Source organism: Eptesicus fuscus, chromosome 5, assembly GCF_027574615.1.
Source record: "Eptesicus fuscus isolate TK198812 chromosome 5, DD_ASM_mEF_20220401, whole genome shotgun sequence".
In the NCBI taxonomy this organism is placed as follows: Eukaryota; Metazoa; Chordata; class Mammalia; order Chiroptera; family Vespertilionidae; genus Eptesicus; species Eptesicus fuscus.
The window spans coordinates 37,309,497-37,334,301 of NC_072477.1; the positions used below are offsets into that span (position 1 = coordinate 37,309,497).

General features: G+C 40.5%; 1 protein-coding gene across 1 annotated transcript in view; it reads left to right on the forward strand.

Annotated features, from left to right (window-relative positions):
* The first annotated feature begins 93 nt into the window (after window positions 1-93).
* Window positions 94-24,805, forward strand: part of WDHD1 (WD repeat and HMG-box DNA binding protein 1) — a 55,037-nt gene continuing 30,325 nt past the window's right edge. Inside the window, exons 1-10 of the mRNA XM_054716051.1 lie at window positions 94-149; window positions 370-462; window positions 9,287-9,398; window positions 11,973-12,124; window positions 13,023-13,134; window positions 13,306-13,356; window positions 15,950-16,045; window positions 20,661-20,753; window positions 21,517-21,623; window positions 22,118-22,259. Coding sequence (XP_054572026.1) covers window positions 386-462; window positions 9,287-9,398; window positions 11,973-12,124; window positions 13,023-13,134; window positions 13,306-13,356; window positions 15,950-16,045; window positions 20,661-20,753; window positions 21,517-21,623; window positions 22,118-22,259 — 942 coding nt within the window. The 5' untranslated portion in view covers window positions 94-149; window positions 370-385. The remainder of the gene's footprint in view (window positions 150-369; window positions 463-9,286; window positions 9,399-11,972; window positions 12,125-13,022; window positions 13,135-13,305; window positions 13,357-15,949; window positions 16,046-20,660; window positions 20,754-21,516; window positions 21,624-22,117; window positions 22,260-24,805) is intronic.

A 24,805-nucleotide genomic window follows, 5' to 3' on the forward strand; every position in this document is an offset into this window, starting at 1 on the left:
TCACCAGCCCGCGACCTTGAGTCGGGATTAGCGCCGGGCGTGGGCGGGCCGGCGCAGGCGCAGTGTGGCGAGCGCGCCGGAGCGCGGGAAGCGTCCGGGCGCCGGTGGTTGCCTCTCATTTCTGCAGTCCCTGAGGCTCAGGCACCTTGGTGAGTCCTTCCTCCCGCTTGTCGCGCCAGAGAGAAGGGTGTCCTCTTCCAGGATTACTGTCTGACAGACTCTCCCTTTTTTTTTTTTCTGTTTGTGCCACTCGGGTGGGGGAAAAGGGGCTGCCGAGAGCATGCCCGTGGGGAGGCTAACCCCCTTCTTCCCCAGCTCCCCGCTCTTTCTTCTTTAAAATAATTACTAGATTTTATGAAACATTTCCAGGGAGGTGAAGGAAAAGATGCCTGCCACACAGAAGCCGATGAGATACGGACATACAGAGGGACACACAGATGTCTGTTTTGACGACTCTGGGAGGTAAAGTACTTTGAGAAGCAAAAATCCGTTTCAGGTGTAAATATTAGAACATTTATCCTTATATGTCATATAAGCAGTCAGCCTGACTCGTATAAATATAGAGAAATAAGGTTGAAATATAGAATGGCACACATATTCTCCTTAGATTTATTCTTCTATACGGACTGTCTTGGTAGTTTAAGGATATAAAAAAAAAAGTTAATGAGTGTAAAATCTTGCTTCTAGGGGAATTGGAAAGATGTGGGCTTTCCTCTGTATTTTACCTTTGTTCAATTCCTCACAGCATCTCACGTCACTGGTTATTTTGTCAGATTGGTAGGTGCCTAGTTGTCAAATTCAGTGGCCCTTTCTATCTTTTTTGTATTTTATCCTCCCTTGGCTTTGGTGATGCTATTTCCTTTTTTGTTGTTTTAAACTTTTCTGATGGCTTTTCCCCCCTCTAATTTATTTCCTCTGCTTAGTCCTTATGGTGATATTTTCCCAGGGTTATTCTGGTCCCACCCCCACCTTCTTGTTTTAAATCTTCACCCAAGGATATGTTTTCATTGATTTTTAAAGAGAGAGGAAGGGAGAGAGTGACTGAGGGAGGGAAGAAGAGAGTTATGGGAAAGGGGGGTGGGGTGGGACTTGAACCCACAACCTAGGTATGTGCTCTGACCGGAAATCTAACCTGCAACCTTTTGGTGTAAGGAGGACCCCCTCAACAAACTGAGCCACCTGTCCAGGGCTATTGTCCCTTTTATCTTTCTAAATCCCATTCCTATGCAGCACTGTCTAATTCTGTGGCTTCCTCTGTCACGTCTATGTTGATATTTTTCATTGAAAAAATGTTTACATGGCTATTCCACTGAGAGCTAGAGATACAATAATGTTAACAAAGCACAATCTTTTCCTTCATTGACTTTAAGGTCTTTTCAGATTGACACTGAGCACAAATTAATCACATAAAATAAATGTACATTGAGAATTACACTTACAAGTATTAAATGATATGTGCAATGATAAGCCTAAATGAAGGGGAGTTGATCTAGTTTGAAGAGGCAGGGAAGGCTTCTCTGAGGAAGTATTTCTTTTTATTTATTTAAATTGATATTTGAGGGAGAGATAGGGAGAAACGTTGATTTGTTGTTACACTTACGAATTCCATGGTTGATAATTACTAGTATATGTGCCCTGACGGGGGATTGAAACTGCAACCTTGGTCTATCAGGGTGGTGCTCTAACATGAGGAAGTGTTTTTTGAGATGAGATCTGAAGACTGAGTAGTAATTAAGAAGTATAAAGAGATAGGTGGTGGCAGTGGGGTGGTGGTGTTGGCCAAGGAAGAGGGAACACCATGTGTAAAGGCCCCGTGGGAATAGGGACTGTGGTATGCTCAAAGAACTGAAGGAAAGCTAGTGATGCTAAAATGTGGATAGTGTTACAGAGATTGACATGAGATGAATTTGTGAAGGTAGGCATCCTATCGAATGCCTTTTGGGCTTTATTAAGGAATCTTGACTTCATATGGTAGGAAGGTACTGAAGATTTGAAGCAGAGAGGAGATATGATCAGACTCTTGTTTTTTTTGTTGTTGTTGTTGTTAATCCTCATCAGAGGATATTTTTTCCATTGATTTTTAGAGAGTGGAACAGTGGGGGAGGGACAGAGAGAAACATCAATGTCAGAGGAACACATCGATTGGTTGCCTCCCTCATGAGTCCTGTCCAGGGCCAGGGATCAAGCCTGCAACCAAGGTACAGGCCTTTGACCGGAATTGAATCTGGGACCCTTCAGTCTGTGGGTTGACGCTTTATCCACTGAGCCAAACCGGCTAGGGCCAGACTCTTGTTTTTGAGAGGATTCATGGAAGAAAAGCAGTAGGAGTGGATGCAGAGAGACTATTGGAAGGTATCTGTCTTAGTCTGGTTCATGTAATGGAAGCTCAGACTAGAGTAGACATGGGTATGTAGAAAACAGGATACATTCAGGAACTCTTTAAAAAAGGAAATCAGCCCTAGCTGGTTTGGCTCTGTGGATAGAGCGCGTTGGCCTGGGGACTGAAGAGTCCCGGGTTCAATTCCGGTCAAGGGCACATGCCTGGGTTGTGGACTCAATCTCCAGTAAGGAGCGTGCAGGAGGCAGCTGATGATGATTCTCTCTCATCATTGATGTTTCTATCTCTCCCTCTCCCTTCCTCTCTGAAATCAATAAAAATATATTTTTAAAAAAGGTGAAATCAACAGGATGGATTGGATATTAAGGATAAAGAAAAGGGAGGTGTCTAGGATAACATCTGCGATTCTAGATGGGGAAGTAATGGTGCTATTCACAGATGTTTAAAAAGCTTGGAGAGGAGCATATTTCAGAGGTAGAATGGGGGTGGAGATTAAGTTTGCTTTTGGATATGATTTAGTGTAGGATGTCTTTGAGATATTCAACGAGAGCAGTAGACAGCTGAGTAAATGTGTCTAAAGCTCAGAGAAGAAATGTGAACTAGAGATAAATCTACATCTTTAGCTGATGCCTTCTGGAATTCAGGATTGAGGTCTTGACTGGAAATCTAAATGTGGGAGTTGTCAATATAGAGATGGTATTTAATGCTATGAACTTGGATGACATCACCTAGGGAAAGAATTAATGTAATTAAGAAAAAAGATTCAAGGGCTAAGCCCTGGAACAATTAAAAATATTTAGAGATCAAGAAGGGCTGGCAAGGAAAATAGAAAACCAAGATATAAGAATGATGTCTAGAAGCCTAATAAAGTAAGCATTTTGAGGAGGAAATAATAAACTATGTTAAATATTGCTGGTGGGTCAAATTCAGGACTAAGAATTCACCATTAGCTTTAGTGACGTGGAGGACATGGATGATCTTGAGCTTTTCTGTGGAATGGTAAGAATGAAAACCTTGCCCTGGACAGGTGGCTCAGTTGGTTAGAGTGTCATCCTGATACTCCAAGGTTGTGGGTTTGATCTCTGGTTAGGGCACATACAGGAAGCAACTAATGAATGCATAAAAAAGTGAAACAACAAAATTGATGCCTCTTTCTTCCTCTCTCCTTACCTCCTTTCTTCTTTCTCTCTCTCAAATCAATAAAAAAGAAAAGAAAAGAAAACCTTGTTGCAGTAGAATCAAGAGAATGGAAAGGGAGGATTTGGATTTAGTGAGTGTGGCATTCAAAGAATGAGGGTAATTGGGTAGGAAGGTGGGGTCAGGAAAGATTTTTGTTTTGTTATAAGGTGAGAAAGATTACAGCATATATATGAATGGAGATGATCCAAAAGAGAGGGATAACTTTATTTCATAGCAGAAAGGGGAAGAATTGCTGGAGTGATGTCCTGATTAGGTGTGAGGCTATTCTATCAGGTACTAGTGGGAGAGATTGGCCAAATGTAGGAGGAGCATGGTCAAATTCATATGTGGAGGGAAGGGGCTTCTATAAGGGATGGGGAGAACATGTGGACAATTTCTATAGATTGCTTCTGTTTTCTCAGTGAATAGGACATGAAGTCATCAGTTGAAAGTAGGGAGGAGGTGGAGGTTTGAAACAAGAGAAATAGTTATGAGAGAGATAGTTAGAAGAGATGGAAAATTGAATGAACCAGGGAATATAGTTGGATTGCTGTGCAGCACTAAACGCCTACTTCAGGTTAATGGTCATAAATTTAAATCGAGACATATAACTCGGTTGTTTTTTTCAGCCTTATTTAGTTCTGCAAGTGCAAATTTTTTTTAATAGGCAGAGAATTGGATATAACCAAGGTTGGGATTTTGCCTGGTAAGTATGACAAAGTCAAAGAGGGGCCAAAGGGTTTGAGGGTAATGCAGAGGAGTGATTTTAGTAACAGACTATGGAATCTAAGCCAGTTTAGGAGGGATGTGAGAACTTGAAAGGAGAGACAGTGAAAAGGTAGTTTCATTAGATTGTAGATCCTAATTAGAATATAAAAAATTGTTGGAGTTAGGATATTAAGGGTGCCAGGTGAAAAGATAAGTGATGAGTATGATTGAAGTTGAGATTGTGGAGTAGTTACTATATTGGTAAAGACAAAATCTAGTCTATCACTGTGGGAGTCAGATGGGGCAGAGGGCAAGATCGAGTATCAAAGTTTCACCTAAATGGGTGTTGAAAACACTAAGAATAATGATAGGAATAGTGTTAGAAAATAACAATGAGCCTTGTGCTACAAATTCTTAGGGAACTAGGGGGATTTCTCTTTAAGAATCTATAGGTGGTCTGATGGCAGTTTCACATTTTTTAAAAATTTTATTTTTAAAGAGAGGGTATGACAATAGAATGCAAGTGGAAATGCATGAAATGCATGGAAGGCCTACCTCTAGGCCCCAGAGGGATGTAGAAAAGAAATCAGCCATCGCTTAAGAGGGCTTAAGAGGAAGCAGTGTCCTTAGAGGAATGTTCAGAAAAAGAGCTAATGACATAGAAATTTTGCTGGTTCCTGACCATGAATCTCATGAGGCCCAATGGTAAGGTTAGGGAGGGGTGGTCTGATAGTGAACAACATTGCTCTGTGAGGATAGAGAATCCAGATGGTGAGAAATGCCTTTGAAATCATTGCCTTTTTGTAGTTAAACATGTGCTAAGGAAGATAAAGGCATTAATAGAATTTGTCCTGGTTCTCAGAAACTTACAGGGGATTTCTTAATTTATCATCTAAACTAGGACACCTTTGAGAATGAGGATAAGGATTTCAAGAGAATTGCAATTAAAATAGTAATATTTTGAATTATTTATTGATTAGCAAATTATTCTGTTTTGGTTTATAACATTTCTATTCAAAAACTATTTCAAAACAAATTTTCCTAAAAAACATTTGTGACATTTAACATTAAAAAAGTCTTTTTACATTGATAATCTAACATTAAACGTATAATCTAGCCCAGCCAGCATGGCTCAGTGGTTGAGAATTGACCTATGAACCAGGAGGTCATGGTTCGATTCCCGGTCAGGGCATATACCCAGGTTGTGGACTTGATCCCCAGTGTGGGGCATGCAAGAGGCAGCTGCTCAATGATTCTCTCTCATCATTGATGTTTCTCTCTCTCTCTCCCTCTCCATTCCTCTCTGAAATCAATAAAGATATGTTTTTTAAAAATTATCTAAAAATTTGAGAAGTATGGCTTCTGTCTTGATTGGTATATTATCACAGCTTAATTGGGCATAATTATGAATTATAATTCAAGTTCCAAGTACATTTGTGTTTTATAGATTGGTAAGAACATTGTTTTTACAGTATTGTGCTCTGTGAGAATGTATATTGTTACTATAAAAAGTAAGAATTTTATCTTTAGCTTTGAACTTTTTAAATGAAGTTTGATAGAATTCCTAATAATGTCAGCTGTTTCACTTTCAACGTAATGAACTTACAGAAGCTGTATTTTGTTTCCATAAACTGAAGGGAAAACTAAACCATTATTGGAATTAATCTGACTCACTTTCTGTTTCAAAACTCTGATGACATTGATGTAAAACCAGTATCATTTAACTGTTTGAAAAGCTCTTTTACTAATGGAAACAATACATTAACAGCTATCATTTCACTTTTCATACTTGCACTAGAAAACTTAGAATGAAAAATGAACAAAATTGATTTAGAACAACGTGTTTTATGTGTGTGTGGGGTTTTTTTTTTTAAATCCTCACTGGCAGATATTTTTTCACTGATTTTCAGACAGAGTAGAAGGGGGGCGGGGGAGAGAAATATCAATGTGAGAGAGAGACATCGATTAGTTGCCTCCCGCACTTGTTCCTATTGGGGCTAGGGATTGGCCCTGCAACTGAGGTATGAGCCCTTGACCAGGAATAGAACCTGCGACCCTTCAGTCCACGGCCAACACTAACCAAACCAGCTGGGGCTGGTCATTTGTCTTAATGCTGCATTGTCTAGTACAGTAGTTACTAGCTACTTGTAGCTATTTAGATTTAAATTAATTAAAAGTAACTAAATTAAAAATTCAGTTCCTAAGTTCCACTTCAATTGCTCAGTAGCCAGATGTAGACCATTTCCACCATCAGAAAATTCTGTTGAGCAGCATAGTCATGATTGACAAGACCATGACTTGTCCATCATGATCAAACTCACTGGCAACTACAGAACATGGTTTTCAGGCAGTCTGTGGACTTATAAAGTAGATGCTGATGCTTCTTCAGGAGTTGTTTATCTTCTGACTTTCCTGTGGTTGGTGTTGTCACTATAGGCCCCATGGTAAATGTCAACTAAGATTTTGTTCAAGTTACCCTTTTATTGTCAAACTAGAGGCCTGGTGCAAGAAATTAGTGCATGGGGGTGTGTGTCCCTCAGCCCAGCCTGCACCCTCTCCAGTCCGGGACATCCCTCTCACAATCCAGGACTGCTGACTCCCAACTGCTCGCCTGCCTGCCTTCCTGATTACCCCTAACCGCTTCTGCCTGCCAGCCTGATCACCCCCTAACCACTCCCCTGCAAGCCTGATTGATGCCTAACTGCTCCCCCTGCCAGCCTGATTGCACCTAACTGCCCTCCTTTGCAGGCCTGGTCACCCCTAACTGCCCTCCCCTGTAGGCCTGGTCCCCCCCCAACTGCTCTCCCCTGCAGGCCTGGGTCCCCCCCAACTGCCCTTCCCTGTAGGCCTGGTTGCCCCAACTTCCCTCCCCTGCTGGCCTGGTCACTCCTAACTGCCCTCTCCTGCAGGCTTGATCGCCCCCAACTGCCCTCCCTTGTAGGCCTGGTCCCTCCCAACTTCCCTCCCCTGCTGGCCTGACCCCCCATAACTGCCCTCCTTTGCAGGCCTGGTTCCTCCCCACTGCCCTCCCCTGCTGGCCATCTTGTGGTGGCCATCTTGTGTCCACATGGGGGCAGCCATCTTTGACCACATGGGGGCAGCCATCTTGTGTGTTGGAGTGATGGTCAATTTGCAATTACTCTTTTATTAGATAGGATGCTTGAGGAACAGACAAATTTAATATTTAATTTTTTATTAAACATGTACTTGAAGTATTTTTCTTCAGTTCATTGGTACTGAAGTGTTTTTGTTTTTGCAAAAATTTAAAAAGTATAGCCAATAATAAAATTCGTATTTTTATTTCTACAGTAAATGACAAAAATACTGTAGGAAGAATGTTTAAACTACTCTAAAAGCTCTTCAAAAGACTACTTAACTGTTTCCTGCATATATTTCTTGTTAATTCCACTGTACTTTACAATTATTTCCCACTGGCCCCACCAACTGGCATCTGCAACTTTGTATATCTCCTGTGGCTGGTAGACCAAATAGTTGGTAGGGACAGAAATATGAAATATTTCTACCATCACCACTGGATACTGAAAAAAAATCACTTTCCCTAAGGACTAATATTTGGCCTTACTTTGGTTTTTATCAGTTAATACTTGTTATCCTTGAAAGGAGGTGTTAACTTGCATCAAGAAAGGAAAGGAAAGGGGGAGATGAGTTATCTTCAGTTGTCTTTCAGATTTACCTATGTGTTAAAGTAAGAACTCTATTCATTGTATTTGTTACATTACTAAACAGGATCATGACAAAAGCTGGAAGTGCAAAGAAGAGATCTGTCAAACTCACCCCAACCAATTTTGATGCAACTAATACTAATCAAGAATAAATGCTAAACGAGCTGGATGCATAAAACAGGAATATCCTGGGGAAACTGATACTTATGGTCCTCTTATTTCCTATATAAGGGAGTCCAAGCTTCTCACTCTGGCATTAAGGTTATCCTAAATAGAATAATCCCAATCTACATTTTCTGTCTGTTTCTTGGACTGTCTGCTCTAGGGAAACTCCCACAAGCTTTACTAACTTCATATTTTGGTTCATGTGTTTTGTCTGTTTGAAACTGCTCTTTTCACCAATGTCAGCGTATCCTACTTGTCCTTTGACTTACCAGTGTAAATACCACCCTTCTGATTTTCTAAGTGGAAATTAATCTTTTTCTTCTGAACATCCACAGTTCTTTTTATGGCTCCTCTTTGCCATTTTTCATGTTATTTTTATATTTCATTGGCTTTTGTATGTGTAGATAGGACACGTACTGGATAAATAAAAGCACTTGCAAGACAATATGTAAAACTAGAGGCCAGGTGCATGAAATTCATGCACTTGCGGGGGGAGGGGGGGTGTCCTCAGCCTGGCTGCGCCCTCTTGCAGTCTGGGAGCCCTCGAGGGATGTCCAACTACCACAGAGGTGGGAGAAGCTCCCGCCACCACCGCTGCACTCTCCAGCCATGAGCCCGGCTTCTGGCGCACTGAACACCAGGAGGCAGCTCCTGCGTTGAGCATCTTCCCCCTGGTGGTCAGTGCGCATCATAGCAACCAGTCATTCTGCTGTTCGGTCGATTTGCATATTAGTCTTTTATTATATAGGATAAGATTTGAGAGCTGTAGGTAGTCATTTGCATAATCAGTTTTGGATAATTGAACTCTTGCATCCATTTATTTATTCATTCCACAAACATTTATCAAAGTTCCTATATAATAGACTGCTTTGTGCTAAAGACACAATGGTTAGCACGGGAGACCTGGTCTCTGCTGTTACAGAGATCATATACCATCTTTCTTTTGTATTTTTTTTTCACATACCATCTTTCTTACATTATTACAAATAAAGACTTATGCCAAGGAGGAACTAAAGAGAACATTAAACTCACCTTTTACTTTACAGTATAGGAGTTTAGCAGTCTTTGTTATTGAGGCTTATGAATGTAAAAATGAGAAAACCTATTATCTAATATCTCGATTTTATTAAAAAAACACCCACCTAAGTAGCATTCTAAAAAAATCGGCCTGAAAACAGGGTGACTTTTTTTAATGAGTGTGTTTCCTTCACAGTTGTATTGTGACTTGTGGAAGTGATGGTGATGTGAGGATTTGGGAAGACTTGGATGATGATGATCCTAAGTCCATTAATGTTGGAGAAAAGGCATATTCATGTGCTTTGAAGGTATTAAAAACAATTACAGCAACTGATGTAAAATTGTACTGCCATGTGCCCTGACCAGGAATTGATTCTTGACTTAACACCCTATTTCCAAATAAGGTCATTCACAAGTATCTAGGCTTAGGACTTAGGCATGTTTTGGGGACCATGATTCAGCCCACTATAAGTACTATAGTCAGTGCTGAAATGTTTTATTTAGCTTTAGGAATGGAGTTTATGGGACTTCATTGAGATGACAGTAGCAAATAGCCATGCAAAGTTAATAATTTTATAGTGTATTTCATTTAAGACATAATTTCTTATATTCACACTTTTTTTTGATTCAGTAATACAGGAAAGTACAGTTAGATGCTTTATTTGAGAACAGATTGGAGAAAATATCATGCTCCAAAATAGTGAAACTGGATGAATCAACATGTTTTTGGATAGCAGTACTTAACTCTTGCATAGTATTTTAAAGTGTCAGAGCCTTTTAACAAAAATATGGAGATGTATGTGGAATTATCTCCATTTTATTCTTGGAAAAACCAAAGCTCAGAGTAAGGTCAAATGACATAGTAGGGAACACAATGGGCTAAAGCTCAGGTCATCCTCTGCTGGGTTCCATTCCTCCCAACTCACCTGGGAGAAGAGTGGTCTGAGCAGATCCTGACCAGAGCCCTGATCTTTTGGACCAATTTTCTTTTTCAAACTTTCACTAATTGACAAAGTACTGAAAGTGATTTGATTTCCCAGTAGACTTGTTAGAAAATGACTTCAATTCTATATTCAGATCTTTCAGGTAAATGAGTACAGTTATATACTTTAATATTAATAGAGGGCTAGTTAACATGTTGTTAAAGAGTTACCAATATTCTTCATTACTGCTAAGAGTACTTAATCAGTACTTTACTAAGAAATCTGTCTGTAAGAAAAGCACAGCCAGGTTGATGTGCACATGTGAATAGTTGGTGTATCTGATGCTAAGAACACTTAGCATCATCAGTGTTATCTTGAATTGGTTATAGTTTTTTTTGTTGATTCTCTTCTTGTTTTCACATTTAGATTATTGTCAGCTTTGCTTTAACCTTATGAATTTATTGTGGATTGTTTAATTACTTGCAATAGTTATAATGTAGGCATAAATAGTACTTTTCACTAGTCTTCCAGTAATTGAACTTGATAAATGTATAATTACAGTTCAAATTTGAAACATCTGTACTGTTATTCAATGTATGCATTCTCCCAAATTTTGCGTTTTGGTAACATGTCATTGTTATCATCAAGTTCAATTTCCACTGGAGTTGAAGCAGGTGCTATAGGTAGGCTGAGGGTCCTAAATATGCAAATATGGCTGAGATGTATTGCTATATGATAGAGTATATTTATTAACAAACTTGAGTAGTTTGTTTCTTTTAGTGGTTATCATTTAATGGAAATTAATAAATTGACCATATAATTAATCAAAACTTCTATTGGGTTGGTAGGCTATGATTTAGTATGTTGTGACTTAATCTCTCTTTTTGAAAAGTAATCAAACTATAGTACTGGGGCAGATCCTTAACCTTTTATGACTCTTAGCTAAAAACTCTGCAAAACAGTGGTATCTGTTGATCATTTAAGAGCCTGAAATTTTCTGTGTACTTAGTTGTTTTCTTTTTTGTTAATCCTCACCTGGGAATATTTTTCCACTGATTTTTAGAGAGGGTGGAAGGGAAGGGGAGAGACAGAGAGAGAAAAACATCAATGTGAGAGAGACACATCGATTAGTTGCCTCCCGCACACGCCCAGCAGGGATTGAGCCTGCAACTGAGGTACGTTCCCTTGATCGGAATGGAACCCATGACCCTTCGGTGCATAGGCTGACACTCTAACCAGTGGGCACACCGACTAGGGCTAAAATATGTTTTTATTGCTTTTAGAGAAGGTAAGGAGAAGAGAGAAAGGGGGGAGTGGGGGAGAGAGAAAGAGAAACATCAATATGAGAAATACCGGTTGGCTGCCTCCTGCGCTAGCTGCAACCTGGGATTGAACCTACAACCTGGGTATGTGCCCTGACCAGGAATTGAACTGGTAACCTTTCAGTACACAGGATGATGCTCAACCAACTGAGCCACATCAGCTAGGACTATTCAGTGTTTTTGAGGTGCTGTGGATTCTGCATTTAGATTTTATCCTATTCCAGAAAGACATGTAATGTAAATATTTTAGTTTGGAAACTATAGTGTGACCCTTGTGGCTATATCTTCTAATATGCTCATCCCTCACTCAGACTAGCTGTGTTTTCTATGTCTTTTTTTAAAATGACACTCGGAACTCCATAAAAATACTAATTAAATATTTTTCTTAACCAGAAGTAAAAGAAAAATCAGAGGCTAAATGTTTGGCTGGTGAAGTTTTCTAAAGGTAGCAAATAAGTTTTTCTTGCTAATATACATTTCAGGAAAATTGTGCATTGATAATTTTTTTTGACATGTGCTATATTTATAAGGTTGTTTTGTTTTTTGGTTGTTTTTGTTTTTAAGGATTTTTAACAATGGGGAGATTCCCGATCAATTTAGATTTGTCTTGCCAATATTTCTTTTATTTTTCTTTTAGAGTGGAAAATTGGTCACTGCAGTATCTAACAATACTATTCAAGTCCATACATTTCCTGAAGGAGTTCCAGATGGTATATTGACTCGCTTCACCACAAATGCAAATCATGTGGTCTTTAATAGTGATGGTACAAAAATCGCCGCTGGATCTGGGTAAGGCTCTTTGATATCAGAAAAGGAAATAATTCTGTTAGAACAGAATGGCCTCATTCATTGCTTTCAGATTAACATTTTCATGACTCTTTGTTTGTTCACTTAATTTTTGTATTAAAGTCTTTAACTAGTAAAGGTTTTTGATGGCAAACTTGTGCTTGTGAATTGTGATATGTATATTGCTTTGCAGACAGTCTATTTAGTAAATGATGAAAAAGATTGGTAAAAGATGATAATGTGATACAAAATTTTAAAAATTATTTCAGGTAGAACTGGGTCTGTACAGTCAGGATTTTTGTGGTTTTTCTTGAGGTTTATCTGTCATAGGAAAAATATGTAATTGGTAAGTTGCCAAGGTGGAGTGAAAGGTACAGGTCTTTTAAAAATGGTTGTGACAGTAATTATATTAGCAAATAATAGAAGTCTAAAATGTAATTATGGAAACCACTTATGAAGTATTTGTATTTCAACATAATGGGAAATCTGGACTTGTGTTTTTAGCATCTTTATAGAGCAAAACAAAAATGTCAGTCATTAAATCTGGCTGTCAGACTTCACAAGTTGCTTTAAAGAATTATGAAGTTTCTTGTGATTTTGAAATAGCTTTTAGGAGACTCCTTTTTAAAAAAATATATTTTTATTGATTTCAGAGAGGCATGGAAAGGGAGAGAGAGAGATAGAAATATCAATGATGAGAGAGAATCATTGATCGGCTGCCTCCTGCATGTCCCCTACTGGGGATCAAGCCTGCAACCCAGGCATGTGCCCTTGCCCAGAATCGAACCCGGGACCTTTCAGTCCGCAGGCCGACGCTCTATCCACTGAGCCAAACCGCTAGGGCTTAGGAGAGTCTTTTGTATTGGCATTTATTCATGTACATTACTCTTATTGTTCATAGTGACTTTCTAGTCAAAGTTGTAGATGTGATGGATTGCAGCCAACAGAAAACATTTCGAGGACATGAAGCCCCTGTTTTAAGTCTTTCCTTTGATCCTAAGGACATCTTTCTGGTAATAATTTTCCTCCTCTCTTTTTGCATTTTTCTTTATTATGTTTAAAATTGTAAGAGAATTAGAAAATTTCATCCAATTGATAAAAGCCATTTTGATATATTAATCGAACCAGTTTCCATATAGTATATGGCTGTAACTGCAGAGAAATCTATTGTTTTATTCCTGCAGGCATCAGCTAGTTGTGATGGATCTGTCAGAGTGTGGCAAATTTCAGATCAGGTAAACTCATCAATTTGAATTTAAAACTTTTGCCTATTTCTGTAATATATTGAATGTTATATATTACTAGAGGCTTGGTGCACGAAATCCGTGCACTTGGGGGTGGTCCCTCAGCCTGGCCTGTGCCCTCTCACAGTCCGGGAGCCCTGGGGGGATGTCCTATTGATGGCTTAGTGGGCCTAAGCTGTCAGTCGGACATCTTTAGCATTGCCACGGAGGCGGGAGAGGCTCCCACCACTGCCCCTGTGCTTGCCAGCTGTGAGCCTGGCTTCTAGCTGAGCGGTGCTCCCCCTGTGGGGGCACACTGACCACCAGGGGGCAGCTCCTGCATTGAGTGTCTGCCCCCTGGTGGTCAGTGCGCATCATAGTGACCGGTCATTCCACCATCCTGTCATTTTCATATTAGCCTTTTATTATATAGGATATGCTGTAGATGAGGCCCCCTAGAACCATAAGAAATGCAAAAAATTCACTGTTAACTCATTCTTGAATTGCCCCCACTTAAAATCAAATTGTCCCCCCCCCCGCCCCTCCTATGGGCGTGTGCTGTACCTTGGGAACCACTGGGCTTGACACTTTTCCTCTCTGAGCTTCATTTCTGAATACATATGCATATACCATGGGAATTGTAATCTTCTCCGCCTACCTCACTGGGTTGTCATGAGGAGGTTCTGAGCTAATAAACCTAGAAATGTTTCATCAAGTAAGTGATGTCTAAACAGGAAGGGATTGTTATTTTTAAGCCCACGGGTACCCTTGCAGGTAGCAGGTGCTGATTAAGGGAGGAGGGCATGATTGTTTCCTGGGACTGTAGCTATGGAAGCTTTGCAGAGGGTTCCGCAGGCCTCGGAGGGGCAGGCTCTGGCCAGCAGCCCTGTAGCAGTGGTCATCCCTGGAGGCGCTGGCCGGGGGGCGGTCAGGGTGGGGAGGCTGGACGGGGAGTAACTGTCAAACCTCCCTGCTTGGCGCCATTCTTTAAATTGTATTCGCAGCTGTGCGTGCTCAGGGCGGGGCTCCAATCTCCTGGAGCAGGGCGGGGCCGGGCCAGGGTGGGGCCAGGCAGGCTAGGAGGGCGGGTTCAGCTTGTGCCCCTGGTAAGGTTCAGTGCGCTTCTGCTGTGGAGAAGGCACCACTGCTGTCGGGGGGGGGGGGGGGTGGGTCTGACCCTGGGGGGCTGCTCAGGCCTGCCTCCACCTGGGTCTGGAGTTGTAGGGAGGAGAGGCGTGCCCGGCCCCAGCAGAGGCAGGCGCTGACAGGTCATCATCGGCGTGCTATTGTGGGCGCCCCTGGCGGGGGTGGTGGGGGAAGAGATTGGGAGTCGGAGGAGCCGGCTGCGGCTACCCCCGATGCTGGGTCTTCTCCCGGTCTAGTCAGCCTCCCCGCCCTCCTGGGAGTGCGGGGGCTGGGGTAGGGTGTCCGTGCAGGGACATTGGAAGAGCTCCCCGTGGCCGCTTCCTATTCCTTCTTTGCAGTCTGGGCTCCTGTCAGGCACTCTCCTCAGACCCCTGGGAACTTGGCTCCAGCCGCCCTGCCCCTCCGTGGCTCCCTGTAGCTCCCGCCCCACTCAGCTCTCCCCAGCCATAGGCCTGTCAGGAGGCTGCCAAGGCACCCTGCTGCGGGCAGCGTGGTCTGGGGCAGAGGGTGGGGTGTGGGGAGCAGCTCCAGTAAAGTTTAGTAAATCCTAGGTCGGCGTCGGGATTCGGCTGCAGGGCCACAGGGGAGTTTGCATGGGCGGGATGAAATCGGGCTAGACCCAGAGTCCTGCTCTGTGGCCCCGAAGCCCCGCCTACCCCGTGAAAGGTCATGATGTGATGGCATCCTGGATAATTTGCATATTTCTCTATAATATATATATATATATGTAAATTATATATATAGATATTATTTGGTCCAATTAATAATACTTTTTAATTATTATACAAGCAAAAAATAAAGATAAATAAATAAAAAATCTTTCATCAGGTTGGGTTAGAGTAGTTGTTATGTGAATTCAAATTAAGTGTGGCCCATGCTTTATTTTATTTTTGTGTCCCAATATCTAGATCCCAACAGATGGCAGTTGGTTTGTAAATAATTTATAATGACTGAGTTTCCCTTATTGACTTATAAAACCTAAAAATGAAATTTTCCTGTAATTGAGTAAAAATGCAATTAGTCTTCAACATACTTTTGCATTAGATTATTATGGAATTTGACCATAAAAACAGTTACTAATGTTACTCAAAAGAAACTAAAGAAAAAGAATTATTAATTTGACCAAATTTATTTTTGTAGACACTTCAAAATTTTAATGTAATAGTTTTTTTTTTTGCGAGTGTGTATATGTATGTTTATTCAATGAGTATAGTTTACTTATTTTACATAGGAAATGTTTCTTTTAATCTAATTACTTAAAACTTGAGCACTTCATACCTCTGAAAGACTTAAAAGTAATTTAGATAAAACAAATATTGTCATAATTAGATGAAAGTGATTAACTTGCCTTTTTTTCTGAGCTACATATCAATTTGAAGAATCCACCTATTAAATATTCAGTTCTGCATATCTTTTGGAGAGAATTTTTATAAAGGGAAGTAATTTTTTTTTTTATTAGACATGTGCTATCAGTTGGCCACTGCTACAAAAGGTCAATGATGAGATAAATGCAAAATCAATCTGCAGACTTGCTTGGCAGCCAAAAAGTGGGAAGGTAAGTGACTCTAATTTTCATCCTTTTAAAAAATTATTTGTTTCAGTTATTAACAAGTTTGAATGTGAGAATAGTTTTTTTTTTAGAAAAAATTTTAAAACTTTTTAAAAATATATATATTTTATTGGTTTTTTAAAGAGAGGAAGGGAGAGAGATAGAGAGTCAGAAACATCGATGAGAGAGAAACATCAATCAGCTGCCTCCTGCACAACTCCTACTAGGAATGTGCCCGCAACCAAGGTACATGCTCCTGACCGGAATCGAACCTGGGACCCTTCAGTCCGTAGGCCGACGCTCTATCCACTGAGCCAAACCAGTTAGGGTGTGAGAATAGTTTTTAAATTGTAACTATTTTATTTGGATTATAAATTTTTGAGCCCCAGGCCAACTAATTAAGATTGAAATGCTTTGAGAAACATTTCAGCTTTTTAAAGAATCTTTTTAAAGAGTACATTTTGCATGAATGAATGACTTCTATATTCTTTACATCCATGTTTAATGGAGACAGTCTTATTACATCCACTTTTACCACCAGTACTTAACATTTTGAAGATGTACTGTACCAGCAGATACAGTTAGACACTAGAAAGCTATGAGAGGGTTTGGATGGAGGAAGGAGAATGCTCATCTGCAAATGAAATGCTTGCATATAAGGAAATTCTAAGAAAATGAACTGGGAAAGTTGAGTAAGGGAGCTGTAAGCAAAATTAATATTCAAAAACAATAACAGCTTGGCCAGTGTGGCTCAATGGTTGAGCATTGACCTATGAACCAAGAGGTCACTAGTTCAATTCCTGGTTAGGGCACATGCCCAGTTTGCGGGCTTGATCCCTAGTCGGTGCATGCAGGAGACAGCGCTTGATGTCTCTCATCGATTTTTCTGTCTCTCCCTCTTCCTTCCTCTCTCTGTAAAATCAATAAAAACATGAAAAAAAACCCACACAGACCAATAACAATCCTATATATAAACAATAGCCATTTAGAAAATATAGTGGGCGAAAATAAAACTGTTATTTTCAAAAAACTTTTGTATCAAAAAAGATAAAATAACCAGGTATAATTTTGTAAGAAATATGATGATCTATATAAAGAGAACTTTATCATACTAGCAAGAGGACTCAAAGAGGGCTTATTAAATAGAAAAGTATATCCTAGTCTTAGAAAGGAAATTTTTTATATAAGTAAAGATTTAATTCTTCCCTAAATTATTCTATAGTTTGGACAACATTAAAATATAAAATATCAGTAATATTTTTGGGGAAATCAGACAATGCTGATTCTAAAATCCATATGGAAAACTAAAGTCTTAAAAAAGAAAAATGATGGAGTCTAACCCAGTCAGATATAACATGATGCTATAGGAGTTGAAAGTTTGCTACTGAATGACTAGACAGATACCTATTAATCAGAAATGGATCCAATATATATGGAAATTTAGTGTATGGTAAAGGTAGAGAAAAGGAGATTTAGTAACTGGATTGGCAAAGGGCATAAATACCAGGAGGTGAAAACCATTGAGGATGACCATCTTGGAGACTGCCTACCACATGGTGAATCTGCTTTATTCTTTCAACTTTTCTGTATGTGTGAAATTTTTCACAAAAGCCGATTAATAAATTTAATATAAAAAGTAAGTATTTTTGTATGATAAAAAATATTTCAGAGCCAAAGGACAAATGACAAACTGGGAAGTTTGAAACAATATGACAGAGAGCTAACTTCATCTATATATATAAAAAGCCAGGGACTAGAACGCCGTAACAATCAGAACAACCAGTCGCTATGACGCCCACTGTGGCCAGTGAGGGGCCGGCCACCCAACCTCCCGTGGCCCCTCCCCCAGGCTGGCCCCACCCCTGATCAGCCTCTCTCACCCTGATGGGCCCACAGCCCCTCCCCCCCGCCTGCTCTGCCCCTGATTGCCCCCCCCCCTTTACCCCAATAGGTGGTAGGGCTGGCCAGCCAACCTCCTGCAGCCCCTCCCCCTGGCTGGGCCCACCCCCAATGGACCCCCCACCACCATGATCAGCCCGCAGCCCCTCCTCCCTGCCGGCTCCACCCCTGATCACCCCCTGCCTACCCCAATAGGGGGCAGGGCCAGCTGGCCAACCTCCTGCAGCCCCTGCCCCCACCTGGCCCCACCCCAGATCAGCCCCCCACCCCAATCAGGGGCAGGGCCAATGGCCAACTGCCTGCGGCCCCTCCCCCTGGCTGGCCCTGCCCCCGATGGGCCCCCCACCACCCCGATTGGCCCACGGTCCCTTGCCCCAGCCAACTCCGCACCCAACCCCCCAGACACACACCAATCCAGAGTGAAGCTGGCTGGCCAACCTCCCACGGTCCCTCTCTAGGCCACTGACCCCCAATCGGTACACCCCCCCCCACTTGGGGGCAGGGCCGGCCAGCCCACTTGCCCATAGCTCCTCCCCATGACTGGCCCCGCCCCAGGTTAATCTCCCCGCCCCAATCAGGACTGGGGCCTGCTGGCCAATCACCCACGGGCCCTCCCCCTAGCCAGCCTGGCCCTGATCGGTCCCTGATCGGGTCGGGCCAGCTAGCCAACCTCCAGCTGTCTCTCCTCCCAACAGGCCTGGCCCCAATCCACCCCGATTGAGGCTGGGCCAGCCGGACCCCACCAGTGCATGAATTCGTGCACTGGGCCTCTAGTTAATATATAAAGAGTTCTTATAAATCAATAGGATCCAAATAGAAGGATGTGGGAATACCCTTTTAGTTGCTAAATGGGATGCTGCCTAATTCATTAGATTTATGAATCACTTAATAAAGCTAATTAGGTCTTCAAAAAAAACAAGATGGACAAGGACATGAGCAGATAGTGTACAGAAATGTGAAAATACCAGGTGTATCAGTTAATAATGCGGATTTTGTAATCAAAGAAAACACGATCATTTCAAGAGAAACATCAAAAGTGCTTTATCCAAAGTAATGCCCATCACTAGCTACACATTTCCCCCATCTTTCAGGTAATTTGTGGATATCGTCCCAGTAGAACTTTTCTTGTTTTGAGGCAAACCATTCAGAGACCCAATTTTCCACTTCTTCATTTGTTTAGAAGTGCTGCTCAGAAAGTGTGTGTGCCATCCATCAGAACAAGTGGTAATCTGAAGGAGCAAGGTCTGGTGAATGTAACGGGTGGGTTAATACTTCCCAGGCAAGATCTTTTAACGTGTCTTTAACTGGTTTTGATGGTACGTTATCATGAAGCAAAATTACTTTGCTGTGTCTTCTGGCCCATTCTGGTTGTTTTATGATCAAAGCGTGATTCAAATTGATTATTTGTTATCGGTAGCAATCAGTATTAATGGTTTCACCTGGTTTTAGAAGCTCATAATACACCACACTTTCCGGATCCCACCAAATGCATTATCTTCTTTCCGAATCGATTTGGCCTTGCAGCCGATGTTGATGGTTGACCTGGATCAACCCATGATTTTATGCATTTGGGATTCTCAAAATAAATCCACTTTTTATTGCCAGTCACAATTCGATGCAAAAAAGACTTTCTTTCATGCCATTGAAGCAACATTTTACTGATGACTTTTCTGTTTTCCATTTGTTTTTCGTTCAGTTGATGTGGCACCCATTTTCCTTCCTTTAAAATCTTTCCCATTGCTTGTAAATGATCGGAAATTGTTTGCTGAGCAATGTTTAATTTTTCTGCAAGTTGTTTTTGAGTTTGACACGCATCTTCATCCAAGTGCTTGTAATTGTTGATCTTCAAACTTTTTCGGTTGACCTGGACGTTCTTTGTCTTGCACATTGAAATGATCACTTTTAAAGCGTTTAAACCAGTGTTCACAAGTATCTTGAGATGGAGCATGTTCACCATAAGCTTCCTGAAGTATACGATAACTTTCAGCAGCACTTTTCTTCAAAATAAAGTAATGAATTAAAACTTCCCACAAATGCTTTTTTTTGGCACAGAATTTGACATTTTCAAGCATAAAAATATCCATGATGTTAACACCTTCAGCAAGTTTGACATATGACGTTTTGAAGCTTGCTGTCAATACAACAAAATAGCATACATATCAAATTGCATATATATCAACATATGTGTAACTCCATCTATTGAAAAAATCCGCATTATTAACTGGTACACCTGGTATATGTAACCTTTCATACTAAAAAATACAAAATGAAGCTATAGTGATAGTCTGGTTTTCACATACAATATAGTCAAAGGTCAAAAGTAACATGAAAAGAGTATACCATTTTAAATTTTTTCTAGTCTATTTCTTTGGAAGAATATATAGGAAAATACATTTCCTTTTCTTAAGATTTTCAAGTATTCTGGCTCTATTTCTTCTAGTAAATGAGATGAATTTTTTGATCCAAAGGGCTTAGATACCTTAAAAAGTAGTATTAAAAACGTAGTAACAAGCATTCTGTTTTTCAATGCAAGCAGTGGAGTGACCATCACTCATTCTTTGCTTATCAAAATTTTAAGTAATTTTCTGAGTTTTGTTAGTTGTCAGTTAAAATACAAATTTGCCCTTATGTTTTGTAAGCTTGGGATGAATTTTCTGCCTTTTTTCTCTGTCAATTTAATTTAATGTAAACTTTTGTTTAATCAGTTTATCTTTTCTAATAGTTGCTAGCAGTTCCTGTGGAAAAATCTGTTAAGCTATATAGAAGAGAAACTTGGAATAATCTGTTTGATCTTTCAGATAATTTCATCTCTCAGGTAGGTTTTATAAGTGACACTTTCAGTAGGCTAAAGGGAATATTTCATGCATACTTTGCCTAAATACAGTTGTAGTTAAATATTGTTAGAAATGGAGAATTTCAGTCTGTTGTGTATGTGTCCATCTTCTTCCCCTTAGCCTTTCTTCACTTAGCCAATAACAAGACAGTTTTTCTTTGAGAAACTTGATAAGAAAATCTTTTAATTTATAAGAAGTCAAATTTAACCCTAACATAGTATTAGAAGAAGCTATTCTCATGTTAGCAGTATTTGACCTTTATTTTTAAGTGAGTTTTACTGAGATTTATGATCATAGACTCTACAATTTTAGAGCAGGAAAAGTTTTTGGTCTGTATTCTCTCTCTCTCACTTTCACTCTCACACACCCATTTTGCAGTTAAGGAAACAGAAGCCCAGTAGTTGAGCAATGGCTTACTAAGGTTCACTTCACTGACTACTTCTCTTTATCTTGGTAGTGACTGCTAACAGGATACCTTGTGTTATCTCTCTTTCCAGGATAATAACTTTTTTTTAGATTTTCCTTTTAAAATTGTGCCAGTATAATTTTCTCATGATAAATTAATAGCTGTTTATAGTAGTTGAAAATTATTGAAAAAGAAAGAAGTAAGCAAGCTTTGTTTTCAGACCTAATTAGAAGTTACCTGGAATATATTGAATAAGGGTTATACAAATGTGAATTTGGTAAGGTAAGTGTTTAGTTTCAAATTATACAAAATTGTCATTTATTGTTTTTTCTTTATAGACCCTCAATATAGTAACCTGGTCTCCTTGTGGGCAATATTTAGCTGCAGGGAGTATTAATGGTTCAATTATAGTTTGGAATGTGGAAACCAAAGATTGCATGGAAAGGTATGATTCAATGTATCTTTTTTCTCTTCATTGCTTATTTTAATTAGGCTTTTGCTTGTCTTATGAAACATTTCAAATTTGTAATTATTAGATTATCAAAATGCAAACAAAAACCTACTAGTGTGTCAAAAGTCATTTAACCTTTTTATTTATTGACTAGAGGCCCGGTGCACGAAATTCATGCACTTGAGGCGGGGGGAGGAGGGTTCCTCAGCTCGGTCTGCGCCCTCTCACAGTCTGGGAGCCCTGCAATTGATCGCCCCAAAGAGGTAGGCCCTGCCCACCCAGCCAGGGCTCCATGATGGATCATCCCTGCAGAAGGAGGCCCCACCCACCTGCTGCAGTGCCGCCGTGGGGTAGCCTGGGCCTCCCTCTTCGGGGCAATCGTGTATAATTATTACCATTTAACCTTTTCTAACTAAAATTTACCTAAAGAAATGTATAATTTATATTTTTCTTGACAGTGCCTTAAGAACTTACTTTTTAATTTTTAGGGTGAAACATGAGAAAGGTTATGCAATTTGTGGCCTGGCCTGGCATCCTACTTGTGGTCGAATAGCTTATACTGATGCAGAAGGAAATCTAGGGCTCTTGGAGAATGTTTGTAACCCCAATGGAAAGATATCAAGCAGTAAGGTAATAAGTAATATGGTAGAACAGTTTCTTGAACATCTTTCTGTGGTTATATGGATTTGGAAAGCATCACAAACTACATTACTTTCTTGGAAAATTACAATTCATGTAACTATATTAGATACTCAGTAATGATTCTGTAATAAAGAAAACTGTTTAAACTTGTTTAACCTAATGTTTCCCAAATATATTTTACTAAGAAGCTGTTTTTTCCCCTTTATATAGTGCCTGTTATTATCCCTTGACTTTCTAAGAAACACCTTTGTGAAATACTGTTTTTCTATCTAGGTATTTTCAGGATTGTTAGTTAAATACTTTCTTGCTAAAAATTATTAATCATCTTTTGAGCCTTCAGTGTGTTGTAATGTTTTTGCTAATAGAGGTTATTTACCTTTAATTTGTAAAAAATGCATTATCTGTGAAGCATAATATGAACTCCAGTCCCGGGTGAGACTCTGGGAAACCAGACTTATTTGGGGGGAATCTGGACTGTCAGGAAAAGAGAAAGCACACTGAGACTCAGGGGAGCTGCGGAAGGCAGAGGTCCGGAGACGTGAGCGCGCAGAGAGGACTGACTGCTGAGTGCACGGGCGGCTGAGTGTGCAGCTGGCTTTCTACAGCGGGAGGGAGATGGAAGCTCCCGACTGCGCTGAACTCCAGTTCCGGGCGAGTTTCTGGGAACCCAGACTCATTCGGGGAGAAACTGGACTGTCTGGCAGCGGGCGAAACTCGAGGGCGGCTTTCTCTCAGAGGTGCTTGCAGCGATTACTAAGGAACACTGAAACCCAGGGGCCTCTTAGGGCAGGGCTGATGGGAAGCCAAGGCTGTCTGCTCAGCCCTGAGACTCCGCCCCACCCAAGCTGAGCACAGAGGCTTTTGCAATTTTGCAAGTCTTGTCTCATAAGGGTGTCTCCAGCACAGAAGTTCTCCCAGCGTAGACACAGCTGATCCTCACAGCCAGTTGGCCGGGAGGTCAATTCCTCCCAATGATACCAACAACAATCAAGACTTATCTACAACAAGGCTGTGCACACAGTCCACAAAGGGGTGCACCAAGAGTATCCACCTCAGGTAACGGGAGGCTGAGCCACTGGGCCCTATAGGACACCTACCACACAGAGCTACTTTACCAACTCAGGGAAGCAGCGAAAATGCGGAGACAAAGAAATAGATCACAAATGAAAGAAATGGAGGAAAGCAAACGACTGGATATAGAGTTTAAAACCAGGATTATAAGGTTTTTCAAGCATTTCCTAGAAAAGGTCGATAAATTTAGCGAGACCCTCGAGGATATGAAAAAGGACCAACTAGAAATTAAGCATACACTGACTGAAATAAAAAATATTATAGAGACCTAACAGCAGACTAGAGGATCGCAAGAATCAAGTCAAAGATTTGAAATACAAAGAAGCAAAAAAAACACTCAACCGGAAAAGAAAAAAGAATCCAAAAATATTTGAAGATAGTGTAAGGATCCTCTGGGACAACCTCAAGTGTACCAACATCCGAATTATGGGGGTGCCAGAAGAAGAGAGAAAGCAAGATACTGAAAACCTATTTGAAGAAATAATGACAGAAAACTTCCCCCACCTGGTGAAAAAAATAGACTTAGAAGTCCAGGAAGCGCACAGAACCCCAAACAAAAGGAATCCAAAGAGGACACACCAAGACACATCATAATTAAAATGCCAAGAGCAAAAGACAAGAGAGAATATTAAAAGCAGCAAGAGAAAAACTTAATTACCTACAAGGGAGCACCCATACGATTGTCAGCTGATTTCTAAACAGAAACTATGCAGGCCAGACGGGAGTGGCAAGAAATATCCAAAGTGATGAGTAGCAAGAACCTACAACCAAGATTACCCAGCAAAGCTATCATTCAGAATTGAAGGTCAGATAAAGAGCTTCACAGATAAGAAAAAGCTAAAGGAGTTCATCACCACCAAACCAGTATTATATGAAATGCTGAAAGATATTCTTTAAGAAGAGGAAGATGAAGAAAAAGGTAAAGATAAAAGTTATGAACAACAAATAAATGTCTATCAACAAGTGAATAAAAAATCTGATGAACAGAATAAACTGGAATATAATAGAATCAGGGGCATAGAGAGGGAGTGGACTGACAATTCTCAGGGGGAAAGGGGTGTGGGGGGTGCGGGAAGAGACTGGACAAAAATCGTACACCTATGGATGAGGATAGTGGGGAGGGAGGTAAGGGCAGAGGGTGGGGTGGGAACTGGGTGGAGGGGAGCTATGGGGGGAAAAAAGGAACAATTGTAATAATCTGAACAATAAAGATTTATTAAATTAACCCTTTGCACTCGCTTGCTTTTTTCTCGATTCCTTTATTCTAATGCTAACCGTGTCGAGTCACAATCGACATCCGAGTGCAAAAGGTTAAACAAAAAAATAAATACAAAGAGCTCCCAGAGCAAATGAAGCTGAAATATATTCATTTTTCCAGAAGGAGAAAGAGGAGTTTGAGGGAAAACTGGCTCAGTTTAGGAAGGACCACCCTGATCTAGTCTGGAACTCCAAGAAATCTGTTG